The 13547-nt window shown below is 47.7% G+C and overlaps 1 protein-coding gene across 2 annotated transcripts; it reads left to right on the top strand.

The window, feature by feature from the left end:
* Positions 1–45: 45 nt before the first annotated feature.
* Positions 46–13431, top strand: UNC45B (unc-45 myosin chaperone B). Of its 2 annotated transcripts, XM_074844849.1 has the most exons (21): positions 46–112; positions 457–540; positions 676–845; positions 1636–1672; positions 2006–2181; positions 2745–2834; positions 3328–3495; positions 4616–4784; positions 5058–5228; positions 6064–6235; positions 6573–6873; positions 7263–7357; positions 8691–8832; positions 9275–9415; positions 9609–9736; positions 10182–10248; positions 10618–10731; positions 10836–10951; positions 11313–11430; positions 11540–11695; positions 12606–13431. In XM_074844849.1, the coding sequence occupies exons 3-21, from the start codon at positions 684–686 to the stop codon at positions 12870–12872; spliced, it is 2790 nt and encodes a 929-aa protein (XP_074700950.1). In that variant the 5' UTR covers positions 46–112; positions 457–540; positions 676–683; the 3' UTR covers positions 12873–13431. The 2 variants fall into 2 exon arrangements, with proteins under 2 accessions (XP_074700950.1, XP_074700949.1); XM_074844848.1 differs by lacking the exon at positions 46–112 and having other exon boundaries at positions 391–540.
* Positions 13432–13547: the final 116 nt, after the last annotated feature.

Below are 13547 nucleotides of genomic sequence, written 5' to 3'. Positions count from 1 at the left end.
TAGAAAGGAAAAGGGTCTGAGCACTGCGGCGGGGGTCAGCCATCCCAGCCTTGGGCTTTTTTGGCATGAAACCCCCCCATTCCTGCTCCCCACACCCTGTGCAGCTCTGCAGGTAGAAGGAAGCAGGGATTTGCCCCTGTGGGTGGGAGAGGATCCCCTCTCCTGCAGAGGGGTGCTGCTCACTTGCACACTGGTGCCCCCCTGCGCTGGGCTGACTGCCGGGGGCCCTGGCTCACAGCCCTCCCAGGCACTGTATAGCCCGAGGGGGGGACGAGGAGGGGGACAGGCTGTGGTGGCAGGTGACACTGACAGACAGCAGGAGCTGCCAGGTCCTGCCCAAACTTGGAGCAGGAGACGAGCTCTTTCCTGAGTTACACAGACTCTCTGTGGTGCTGGCTGACTTCTTTAATTCTTATATTTTGTTGATTTTCTTTCTTTTATTAATTGACTCGTAAGGATCTACAGCCGTGGGAAAAGCTTCTGAGAAGCCACAGCTTTGAGGAGCGATTTAGATCTTCATTTTCAAAATTCTTCAGCCTGGTAAGCTGCTTTTGTCAATGTGTCTGTTAATTATATGTCGATCCCATGGTGAAACTCAGCTTGGTGGAGTAGGCAGGTGACGCTGGTGACACAGGCAGTTGAAAATGGGACACAAATTGTTGTTTTTCCTTAAAGCTCTCCAGATGGAGGATCCCATCCAGCTGAAAGAGGAGGGCAATAAGTATTTTCAGGCCAATGACTATGAGAAGGCTGTTCAAAGCTACACTCAAGCCATGAAGCTCAACAAGGACAAGGCGCTGCAGGCGGTGCTGTACAGGAACAGAGCAGCGTGTTTCCTTAAAAAGGTGAGAAAAGCTTCTGGGTTGCCTGGGCAGTACTCAAGGAGAGAAGAGGAGGGAGGCAGCCAAGGGCACTCGCCAGCTGTGGATTGTGTGGTTTGTTCATCTGTTGAATAGGGTGTTTGCAAACTGGTCTGAAATTATTTGTTCTGGGCTTGTCCTGGAGCTGTAAATCTGCCTCCCTGCTTCAATCCTGATGGGGCTGAGCATGCCAGTTCAGCTCAGAGATCGTCCCACTTAATCACATTGAATCAAAAGCTTTTGACAGCCAGCCTGCTCCACTCTTATGGGAGAGCTCTGTAAGCCCTGGCTTGGGGTGCAGAGGCATCGCTCTTGCTGTCTGTCCCAGCAAAAGAGAAGCAGGCAAAGATATTTAGCAAAACAAAGTTATTGGTATCTGTACCAAAATTGTCTCAGCTCCCTGCAGACAGCTTGTAGCAACCTGCTGTGAGATTTTAGCAGATTGCTTGTATGTTCCTGAATTTTTACTAATCCAGAAGTCACACCAACCCAGAACAAGATGCTGTTGTGAGTATCCCCTCCTCCTTCACCGCCCACGATCTCCTGCTGCCTCAGCAGCAGCATGTGTTGTCTCACCTGCACCACAGACCTTTTCCTCTTCCCTTCCATCAGTGATGAAAAGGTACTTAAACCTCCATCTTTCCCTCTGTTAGGCTGCTGCTGGCTTCACTGGATTGTCCTGTTAGTGGGAACAGAGAGGGCACAGTGTGCATCAGCAATGGGGACATGCCCTGCTGTTCCACTGCTAACAAATCTCTCCTTTCTGGTTTAACAGGAGGAATACGCCAAGGCAGCCTCGGATGCGTCTAGAGGTAAGGAGGGGGCTGTTTTGAGAAAAGAACTGCATTGCTGGGTTTGCTTGCTCCAGCCTGCTCTCCAATCTGCTTTTGGGGCACTATGGTCATATTCCTTGATGTCCGCTAACACCCAAGTGCTGAGGCCACAGGGAATTAATGAAGGAGGTTCAAAAGAAGATGTACCAGTTTGGTGTGTTGGCACTATTGGTGCTAATCAAGTACCGTTTCACTCACAATGTTACTAACAACTATGTCTCAAGAAGCTGTAGTCACTGTAAAGCAAATCACAGTTTATGCAGGCGATTTCCAAGAAACAAACTCTGATGGATCTTTGGATCACTTCCCCAGCTATTGACATCAACGCTTCGGATATCAAAGCCTTGTACCGGCGCAGCCAAGCTCTGGAAAGACTGGGGAAACTGGACCAAGCATTCAAAGATGCTCAGAAATGTGCCACCATTGAACCCCACAACAAAAACTTCCAGGAGACCCTGAGGCGACTGGGGGCCAACATCCAGGAGAAGGTAAATGCCGGGGGAGCAGTCCCAGGTTCACAGGCCGGGTGTGGGAAGTCCTTGCTCTGGGTTACACTGATGGGTTGTTGGTCGTACTGGAAACTCATAACAATGTAGGTGGATGAATAGGCTCCGTTAACTGGAAGTTCATACTTGACACGTGTAAATCTGAGGATCAGACTGAATGGTTACATTAAAAAATGTGGCGGCTCACTCCTGAGGCTGGCCTGCTCCTGAATGTCTTGATAAGGTCCTGGCAAGGAACTGGACCAGCTTTGGTCTGGGTCTGGCAGTTGCCACATGGACTTAGTTACCTTTACGGGGGGTGCTGTGAAGAAGTCCTTGCATCACTAGGTACCATAAGGCCTCAGAAATGATGGTTTTGGGCTGGCTCTGCCCGAGCCCACGAGTCTGAGATGGGTAATCAATGCTGATTGCTGAGAAGCAATGCCTATTTTGTTATTCAGCTTAAATTGTCTGTGGTTTGAGGGTCTGTGGTGTCCTTGAAGTGATAAAGGAAAATTGCTCCCCAATTTTCTCCCTGTGATGCTCCACACACTCTGTTGGCACAGCTGCGCATTCAGTTCTCCACGGACTCGAGGGTGCAGAAGATGTTTGAAATCCTGCTGGATGAGAACAGCGAGAAAGAAAAGCGAGAAAAGGTGAGAACTGTCCTGGTCTTGACAGGACAAATTGCTGTTGTTTAATGTCAGAGGCCACACTGAGGAGCAATAGTCTGTGTTCCCCATCTCCCACGGATGGAGGACAAGGGAAGGAGCTGGGAGATGAACTGTGCTTAGAGAGACAACTGAGAGGGGAAATGTCCCAATGAGGCATCACCCCTGTGCTGAGGGAAGGTGGACCAGCCTCCCAAAACACTAAAGGTGAGATCAGACTGGACTTCTGCTCAAGCCCATCTCTGCCATTTTCCCCATGTTTCCCTCCAAGCAGTGACCCACTTTTCTTGAGCAGAGTGAAGCCAATCCCCACATCCACCTGGAGAAACACCTGGTTAGGTCAGAGCTGGTCCACTGCATCTGTCCGGAGACAGCCACCCCACAGCTCCCACGGGGACATCCCAGAGCATCAGAGGTGTTTTGGAGGCTGCCAGCAGGGCCGTGCCACTGACTCCTGGTTCCTCTGTCTCCCACCCAGGCTGCAAACAACCTCATAGTCCTGGGGCGGGAGGAAGCAGGTGCCGAGAGGATTTTCCAGAACAACGGGGTCAACTTGCTGCTGCAGCTGATAGAAACCAAAAATGCTGAGCTGATCCTGGCAGCTGTGAGGACGCTTTCAGGAATGTGCACAGGACATAAGGCTCGGGTAAGCAACGGAGTGCTGGGGACCTTCACTGCTATTGCCTTGCACCTGGGGGAGTGGAAAATTGCAATAGCTCATGATGATTGTGAGCAGTGGGAAAGAATTAAATCCTACAAATAAAATTTTGAATTCTGGGGGGAAAAAAAAAACAAATAAGGAAGCAGAGTAAACCAGACTATTGAAAATGCCCCTGTTACTGTGCTCCTGATCTCTGGGGTTAAAGTACATGTTCCCTACAGTGCCTTCATGTGTGCTGGTGAAGTAAAACTTGTGATGAGTTGTTAGCACATAAGTGGTGGTGAGCATGGCTGGGTCAAATCCATGTCCTTCATCACAGGTCTCAGAAAAGCAACAACTAACAAATAACAACTAACTTTGGGAAAGTTTTATCCAAGGCTTAGACAAAGAAAATCACGGGGGATCTACAAGGAAGTTAAGATTCCTGAGAAGGGTCCCAAGGCAACTCCCAGGGGTCTCTGAGCCAGCTAATATCTTACTCTACACCTAGACAGTTTTTATAAAGTGTAAAACAGCTCATAAAAAGTCCTGTCTGTGTTACATGGTTGGATCAGGAGATGGACACATGTAAAATGATTATGTATATCAGCGTAACAATGCAAAGGAGTGGGGGAAACTACAACACAACAAAAATAAAATCTGGATAAAAATCCAGTGCAGAGGAGAGCTATTTTCTTCTTCTGTTGCCATATGCAGAAAGGCTGTTCTGCAAAGCCTGCTAGGTCAGTGTATTTCTGAACATGCCTCCCCTGAATTACTGATGTGCCATCATGCATGGGGACAGGCTGTGTGACGGCACTGGGTTTGCTCACAGTCAGGATGGCACCAAAGAGGCTCTGTGTTAACAGGCTCTTCCAAACCCAGCCATGCTCGTCTTAACATCCTTGTTGGAAATTGTCTGTTGTGTTACTGGCAACTCGAGGTGTTAGGAGTTGTCATCTTGTAAATGAAAATAAGGATGAAAAGCAAAACTCTGCTGTGTGCTGACTCAGGATTCACCCAGGAAAATAGTTTCTTTGTACAAGCTGAGCCTGACCTTTCTAAAGCATGCAGGAAGGAAAGGCCCTTGCTAACGGCTGCCCTGCTTTCTTCTTTCTGGGGCCAGGCCACTGCCATTCTCCATCACCTGGGCATTGACAACATTTGTATGTGGATGTCGGTAGACAATGAAGAAATCTCCCTGGCTGTCTGCAACCTCCTGCAGACCATCACTGACTGCTTGCTGGGCCAGGGGAAAGAGGAACGTCACGGGAAGGAGGAGGCTGTAGTGCTAGGTAACAGTGCATCACCCTGTGGTCCTTCAGTCTTGCTGGAGCCCTCCCTGCTCGCCCCTGGGATGTCCACTTTATTCCTTGTTCTTTGGTGAAGGGGGGACTTTACCCTTCAGTTGTCCAGGATGGCAACCTGCACACAGCTGTTATCCTCATGGTGTTAACTTAAATACCTATGTTCCAGCCATGTGTTGGCTTTGAATGGTTTTCACTGGGTTCACCTGCTTTCAAAGATAATTTCTTGTAGCTGGCTGCTACTGTCTTGCTTCTGTGTAGATACTAAAAAAGATTTGAGGATGATCACAATGTGTCTGCTGGATATGCTGGTCAGTAAGAAAGTATCTGGACAAGGGAGAGACCGAGCTCTCAACCTCCTCAACAAGAATATACCAAGGAAGGACCTGAAAGACCATGACAACAGCAGGACCATCTTTGTCATTGACAATGGTGAGTCATTCCCCTCCATCCCATTTTGGTTTGGGAGATGTGGAGCTGTGTATTCTTGCCTGAATACCTGTAGAATTGATCCTCTCTATAAAATAAATCCTCTCTGGCTTTTTTTGGTGCATGCAAGGCCAGAGCAAAGTTAGACTTATTAGCAGGAAACAGTATTAAGAGAAAAAAATAGTGTATGAGAACAAGAATTTTTCAGTTTCTGAAGGACTGACTTCTCTGGTTAGTTTATTCCACTGTATTTGCTAATGTTAGGAGGATTTGGCTTGAATAAATTGTCTAGTTCAGACAGAATGAGGTGAGCACCTGCTGAGCTTGCTGAATCCTTAAACTGGTCATTTCTAAAACTGGAAGGGGTAAGGAATTTGTGTGGGGTGTGTTTTTATAGTAATTCCAATGCATATGTGCATTACCATTTTGGTGGAAGTTATTTAATAACACTTTAGCAAAAGGAGGGTTGAGACATCCAGAATCACCTGAAAATCACTGCCTTTTCCTCAGTCAAAGCCTCCAGCCTTGGAAGTTGGTAGGTTTAATGCCTCCTGACAAAAATAACTGATCCAACCAGGGGCCAAATGCAGAGTTTTGCTTATCTGACTCTGAGAGCTGGATAAAAGCCAGATGCTGCAAACCTGTAATCTCACCAGCAGAAGCTCCTCCCCAGTAAATATCTGAGTGTCTTCTTTGTTTAAGGCTTATGTGATTAGGCTGCAAAGTAATTAAAAACCATTCAGGCTGGCTATTTCACTGGAAGAAACCAACAAATAGTATCTTGAGTTTTGTACAGACTCTCTCCCCTCTAACAGCCGTATCACTCTATTGTTTCCAGGCTTAAAAAAGATACTGAAGGTGGTGGGCCAGATTCCTGAGATGCCTGACTGCCTACCGCTGACAGAGAACACCCAGCTGACTGCCTCTGTCCTCCTAAATAAGCTCTACGATGACCTGCGCTGCGACCCGGAGCGTGACAACTACCGGGTGATCTGTGAGGATTACATCAAGTGAGTCGGGGCTGGCTTACTGGGGCTGAGCTGGCCCAGAGGCACAGGAGCAGGAGGTCTTAAGGACAAGATGAGGCACTTGCAATCCACTTAAACGCCAAATTGAGGCCCTGGGAGATAATGATTTGCTTGAGATCCTGTTGGATCCTTCATCTGGGATTCCTCAGATCCATGGATCACAGCCTTTGCATGAATTTGGGCTCAGCTGTGTCCCAGATACCTATAAATTTCCACATTGGAGCTCAGTTCCTGATCTGGGGGAGGATGTTCCCTGCCCAAGTGAATGAGGACTGTAAGCAACTACTGTTCCTCATGTTACTCCCTCTATCCCATGCAGGAGCAAAATTGACCCACAGGACATGGATAAGACACTCCATGCCATCCAGATAGTGTCTGGAGTTCTGCAAGGGCCCTTTGACTTAGGCAACAAGCTGCTTGGCATGAAGGGTGTCATGGAGATGATGGTTGCCCTGTGTGGGTCTGAGAGGGAGATTGACCAGCTGGTGGCTGTAGAAGCCCTCATCCATGCCTCCACCAAGCTGAGCCGGGCCACCTTCATCATCTCCAATGGGGTGACGCTCCTGAAGGAGATCTACAAGAAGACCAAGAATGAAAAGATCAAAATCCGAGCCCTGGTGGTAAGGATGGCAGCCCCTGCCTCTATCGCCTGCCACACTCAGCAGAGGGGGGAGGTCCTGGGAATATGTTAGGTTCACTCACCTCAGCTAGGGAATGGTTTATGGTGCTTTCCCCTACAAGGAAGAGGGAGATGGCAGACCAGGAGAGCACATGTTTTATTGGTAACTTTGAAGGCAAAACTGGTAAATCTTCTATTAAAGACATCCAGCAAGAGCACAGAACCTCACTTTGCTGTGCTACAAGCTGAATGACCTACTGGGTATTAAAATGCTTCCTCTTTGTTAAAACTGACTTAAAACTTTAGGTATGGGATTAGGCTATTTTGGGGCAGCAATACTAGAGGATTAATGAACCTTTCTCATTGGTGTATCCTCTTCATCCTCCTCAGGGTCTCTGCAAGCTGGGCTCAGCAGGAGGTACAGATTATGGACTACGGCAGTTTGCTGAGGGGTCCACTGAGAAGTTAGCCAAGCAGTGCCGAAAGTGGGTGATTTTACTTTTTTCTTCTGTTATCACAGAATGGTTTAGGTTGGAAGGGACCTTAAAAATCATCTAGTTCCAACTCCCTGCCATGGGCAGGGACACCTTCCACAAGCCCAGGTTGCCCAAAGCCCTGTCCAACCTGGCCTTGAACCCTTCCAGGGAGGGGGCAGCCACAGCTTCTCTGGGCAACCTGTGCCAGGGCCTCACCACCCTCACAGGAAAGAATTTCTTCCTTATATCCAATCTAAATCTGCCCTCTGCCAGTTTAAAACCTTTACCCCTTGCCCTATTCCTACAGCCCCGATCAAGAGTCCTTCTCCAGCTTTCCTGTAGCCCCTCTTAAGTGCGGGGAGGCTGCTCTAAGGTCTCCCCAGAGCCTTCTCTTCTCCAGATGAACACCCCCAACTCTCTCAGCCTGTCCTCACAGGGGAGGTGCTCCAGCCCCTGATTGTCTTTGTGGCCTCCTCTGGACCTGCTTGAGCAGGTCCGTGTCCTTCTGATGTTGGTGCCCCCAGAGCTGGACGCAGCACTGCAGGGGGGCTCTTATGAGAGCGGAGCAGAGGGGGAGAACCCCCTCCCTCAACCTGCTGGCCACACTTCTGATGCAGCCCAGCTGGCTTTCTGGGCTGCGAGTGCACGTTGCTGGGTCATGTTGAGTTTCTTGTCAACCTGTTGTTCTATACTTCGCAAAATACAGTTGTTTCTTTCCCAAGAGATCCTGGCCACACACTACCTTCATTTACTGTTGCTGCCAGACAGCTGACAGTGCCCACAGAGCCATTGCACTGGGACCTGGAGCTCTTCTGTGCCTGAAGCAACCATAGGTTCCTCCTGCCTCAATAGCCAGATGAACCTTCTCCCTCCCTCCCTCCCTTTCCATGTGAGACACCAGCCATGGTGCCTCCCCCTTTGCCAGAATGGCACAGCCTAATCAAGTACTATCTAGAATACTCACAACTACCTTTTGAAGGTGAATTTACCAGGTGGACTGACCAAGGAGGTGTGACGAACTTAGGAAGCAATTGAATGGGTGACCCATGTTGCCGGCACTGGATAGCAGGGTGTCATGTGTTTCATGTGATGGTGAAGGCAAAGCAGTGCTGAGTAGCTGTTCTGGTCTGTCTTTCTCTGCAGCATTTAGATCCCTCAAGTTGGGCCATGGGAGGAAGGTGAAGCATCCAGGGGAAGCATCCACAGTCTTTAGGAGCCACAGCAGAACCTGCGGACATGTTCGAGCCTGAAACAGTCTCAATATCTGTTTTTCCTCCCTCTTCTGGGAGGAAATTAGTCCTGGCTCCTGAGATAGAAATGCAGATGTTTTTCTCTCTTCCAGATGGTTGTGCAACACCAGCATTGATGCCCGCACCAGGAAATGGGCTGTGGAGGGGCTGGCATATCTAACCCTTGATGCAGATGTGAAAGATGACTTTGTTGAAGATGAGCCAGCCCTGCAAGCTATGTTTCAATTAGCTAAGGTCTGTCTCCTTACCTGGTTCTCTCATTCCTCTGGTAGCAGCAAGTTCTCCCAGCTCTCCAGCCCAACACTGTCTGCCCAGGCAGGAGGATCTGTGACCCCCAACCCCTCACCTCTAGTTTAGCATAATTCCAGTTTTGCCTGTGCCAGAGACACCTCAAGGTTGTTATCATCCTGCTCTTGTCCCAAGGATGAAGAAAGTTGCTCTTTACTGTCAGCAACTGCAAAAAACCAAAGGCATCAAGGTGTTGACAGCATCTGATGATGTCAAACAGCTTGTTTGACCATAAAACCTTTTGGTTTTCCCTGCCCTGAGCTATAAAGCTGGGGATAAGCCTCAGAACACTTCAGCTAGTATAAACCACCACAATCACAGTCCTAACGGACCTGTTTCCCTGCTGTGTCCTCCTCACCCTCACATAAGCTTTTGTTTTTCTGTGCAGACAAGTGACAAGACTATCTTGTATTCTGTGGCTTCTGCACTGGTGAACTGTACCAACAGCTATGATACCAAGGAGCTGGTCCCAGAGCTGGTGCAACTGGCAAAATTCTCCAAGCAGCATGTGCCTGAGGAGCATCCGAAGGTAGGTTGTCTACAGCTGGGGAGATGGGAGGAGATGCTCGGATCTGAAGATTTTCCTTGGTGTATCTGTTGTCACAGACCTCAAGTCTCCTGTCTCCGAGCTGAAATTGCTTTGCTTTCCAACCAGGCTTGACTGTAGTCAGCAGGATGGCACTTGCTAAGGGGCTAATCCCTTTCCAATGTCTCCCCCTCAGGACAAGAAAGACTTTGTGGTGAAGCGGGTGAAACGGTTGCTGAAAGCTGGCGTCGTCTCTGCCTTGGCCTGCATGGTGAAGGCAGACAGTGCCATACTGACAGACCAGAGCAAGGAGCTCATTGCCAGGTGCCTTCATTGCTCTCGTGGGAGCCAGGAGTGTTGGCCAGCCCATGTGCCACTGAGATGGGTGCCTGGACTGGCTCCCTCCGTAGTGGGGTGGTGCGTTCTGCCTATGTGGGAGGGCTGAAAGTGAGTTTTTCTTAAACAGTGTCATAAAAATCCACATTCTGACCCTGAAGCTGGCTTACAGAGATACCTTGCTAGGTTGCATTTTGAATTTCTAGTCCTCTGTATTGTTTTTTGCTGGAATAGAGTTCATCTTGCAGACCTGGAAACTTCTTACTGTGCCATTTGTTGCTTCCTCATAGAGTGCTGTGGGCACTGGGTTAAACATCTGGAATATTCCTGGTGGATCTGTCACCCCTGCAAAACCTTAGTCCCCTTTCATGAGGGACGTGGGTTATTGCCTTCCCGCGTGGCTGTTTCACTAAGTGATGCTGTGCTTCTGCAGGGTGTTTCTTGCCTTGTGTGAAGACCCCAAGGACCGCGGGACCATTGTCGCTCAAGGTGGTGGAAAGGTGATTACTTTTATGTTTGCAGCCGAACCTGATGTGCAGTTAATGTCTGCTGGGAGCCTGCAATGTGTCTACACTGAGGGAAGGTGACAGAAAAGCATGAGCTGTCTTGGTAGCCCCTGAGGCCCAGACTGACACTCCAGTCCTATCTATGCAAGCCTCCAAAGCAATCTCCTTGAAACAACTGTGTGTGAGCTACAAGCTCTGGTGTGGTGCCTATTTGAGGACAAAGGCAAAACATCACTGTGGGCTACAGTCCAGACCCATTCTTCAACAGACACATCTTTAGGATATTTTAAACTTATTTTAGTATATTAAGGCAATCTTGTAAATCTCCTCAGAGGCGTTGAATGCTTTCCTGTGTGTCACTAGGCCCTGATACCTCTGGCTGTGGAAGGCACAGAAGTTGGCAAGATAAAGGCTTCTCATGCTCTGGCAAAAATTGCTGCTATCTCCAATCCAGACATGGCATTCCCAGGGGAGAGGGTAAGCTTAAAAAAAAAAAAAAAAAAAATCTTTAATTCCTTTAGCAAAGAAAAATTGCCAGGATCTGAGAGCTGGAAAAGCAATGACATGCCTTCTCCTCTTAGGTCTACGAGGTGGTGAGGCCCCTTGTCAGCCTGCTGAACACTGAGAGAGATGGCCTCCAGAATTACGAGGCTCTGTTAGGTCTCACTAACTTTTCAGGAAGAAGTGATAAACTTAGGTGAGTTTAACTGCTTTTTGACCTTCTTTCTTCCCCAGGAGTGAATGTGAATTTGAGTTCAACACCTTTTTTGTAGGACTATCAAGTCTGGTCAGTTTGAGCTACCTTTGGCAGAACTACAAAGGTCTCAGAACTAAAAGATTAATAAAATATCCAGGAAGAGGAGAGTGGCACATTTTCCTCTAGAAAGAGGAAAGATATGAACCTAATCTGCATTAGATAGGGAATGAACTACATGTCTTGAGCTCCAGTGCTGCAGACACTGATTTGTTTCAAGGCCTTCCCTGTCTGCAGTTAATATTTTATAAGGTGGTTATTGCTTGTCCCATGATGTATTTTATTTGACTGTTCTTCAACACAGGATGAAGATAGTCAAAGAGAGGGCCCTGCCAGATATTGAAAACTATATGTTTGAGAATCACGACCAACTTCGACAGGCAGCCACAGAGTGCATGTGCAACCTGGTGGTCAACAAGGAGGTAACTCACCGGGCATCTCACACTTGACTGTGTGCCCCAGTCTAAGAGCCCCAGTGATGAGGCATTCCTAAATGTGTTACCTCAGGATATCGTGGTGGGCTTTTTTTAGGTTCAAGAGCGGTTTGTGGCTGATGGAAATGACCGGCTGAAGTTGGTGGTGTTACTGTGTGGTGAGGATGATGAGAAAGTCCAGGTGGCAGCGGCTGGAGCCTTGGCCATGCTTACAGCAGCACAGAAGAAACTCTGCTCTAAGATGACTGAAGTGGTAAGACCTAAAGTCTGATTATTGGCAGTGTAGACATACCCTTGAAGGGGCATTTTCAGTTCATGAAAATGCCTCTCAAAAGGAAGATGTAGTCCACTAGTTTGACAGTGAGGATCTTGGTGAAGTTGAGGCCTGGGTGTGCATGCTCCTCGTCCATCCCTGCAGAAAGTAAACTACCCTGCCATATATCAGACTTCATCTCAGAGTGGAAACATTTCTATATAGCCATTCCTCAAACTAAGTCCAGGATGATAACTGTCAAGCAAGGTTAGGAATGCAGAATATTATTCTATAGGCCCTTAAAGCTTTTGATGATAAACAACCTGAAATCCAAACCTTGTCTCAGTCAGAAATGAGAAGAACTTGACAGGTAACCTACTGAGCTTTACAGATCCCACAACATCTCCATTTCCTGCACAGATCTGTAGGTCCTGAGAACTCAGACCTTGCATAGCTGAATATCAGTGGAGAGCTGTGGTTGAGAACTCATTAACCCTGTTGTGTTGCACACGTGTAGATGTTGGACACTGGGGCTTGTTAGAATAAAAATGATTAATTAAGCTGAAGGAAGAGCTCAGGAAAACCAGTGTGGGGAGTGGGTGGTCTGCTTCTGGTCATCTCAGCTGCGTCAATACTCTGATCAGATTCTTTGCACAGAGACTATGCAGCAGCCTAAACATGAAACGTGTTTCATGTGGTGCTAGTGCTGTGAAAGTTTCTGACTTTTTAGCATCACAAAAATTGGGTTCAAAAGACAAGTTTCCTTAAAGAATCAAATAATCATACCTGACATGAGTATTGAAGAGGTGAGTCCCTGCACTTCCTTCTGCTGAGAAATGCCTTGCCAAACTTGCATTCTTGGTTGAGGTATTCTTCAGATCAATACTAATGATCTCTCTCTCCCTTGAAGACCACCCAGTGGCTTGAAATCCTGCAGAGGCTCTGCTTGCATGATAACATGGAAGTACAGCACCGAGGACTGGTCATCGCTTTCAATTTAATCAGTGCTGACAAAGAGCTAGCGAAGAAGCTGGTGGAGACGGAGCTCCTAGAGATTCTGACATACCTTGGCAAGCAAGAAGATCACCCCAAGAAGCAGCATGTCATTAACATAGCACGTGATTGCCTCACGAGGTGCATAGATTATGGGCTGATCAAACCACTCTCTCAGGCATGAGGAAATGAAAACCACCAGAAAAGGCTGAATGTGGGGAAAAAAAAGCTACTGAGAAACATGGAAAAGCGAGACCCATGAGGAAAATCTAGTGCCATTGTCAAGGAATGGAATAGTTCAGGGACTACTTTGCAGAATCGGAACTGTATGAAGAAAAGGGGGGCATTTGCCTGGGAAATTTGGAAAGTGCCCATCTGCGTAATTCCCAAATGGCATAAATCCTTTTTTTTGCCCCATTCAGCTGATAACGATAAAAGCTTCAAGGCCCAGCTGTAAGAGAGTTGGTTGTGTTGGAAATGTGCCAGGGGCTGTTGGAAGGAAACTCAACTGAGCTGAAATCTGTCCTGCAACCATCTACAGCTCCTGGTACTTCTGGAATTTCTAGCAATGGTGGAACAGGGAGGGTTAAATGCCTTCTATCCTGTGGTCAGAATATAGGTTGGGTTTTAGCTGTGTGCTTTTTTTTGTTAATTTGTGGTATTTTTAAACAGCCTTTGGTGTGCCAAAGTATGAGGATGGTGGATAAACTCTTAATAAAGTCACTACTTTGTTCTATGTGGAATTCCTGTTCTGCTTTTATTAAGCAAAAGGAGAATCTAAGGCAACTCCCATTTGCATCATACCCAGGAAGCTGGAATAATCGTGGCACAGGCTGAATTTTCACCATTTGCAAAATAT

This window comes from Strix aluco, chromosome 19 (genome assembly GCF_031877795.1).
Source record: "Strix aluco isolate bStrAlu1 chromosome 19, bStrAlu1.hap1, whole genome shotgun sequence".
NCBI lineage: Eukaryota > Metazoa > Chordata > Aves > Strigiformes > Strigidae > Strix > Strix aluco.
The sequence above is the reverse complement of the archived record's forward strand: the minus strand, read 5'-3'. Positions and strand labels throughout refer to the sequence as shown.

Excerpts from the sequence above, each read along its gene's own strand:
- UNC45B (XM_074844849.1), top strand. The coding sequence starts at position 684 with ATGGAGGATCCCATCCAGCTGAAAGAGGAGGGCAATAAGTATTTTCAG. Across the intron at positions 846-1,635 it reads CAGCGTGTTTCCTTAAAAAG|GAGGAATACGCCAAGGCAGC; the intron begins GTGAGAAAAGCT and ends CTGGTTTAACAG. Across the intron at positions 6,874-7,262 it reads TCAAAATCCGAGCCCTGGTG|GGTCTCTGCAAGCTGGGCTC; the intron begins GTAAGGATGGCA and ends CATCCTCCTCAG.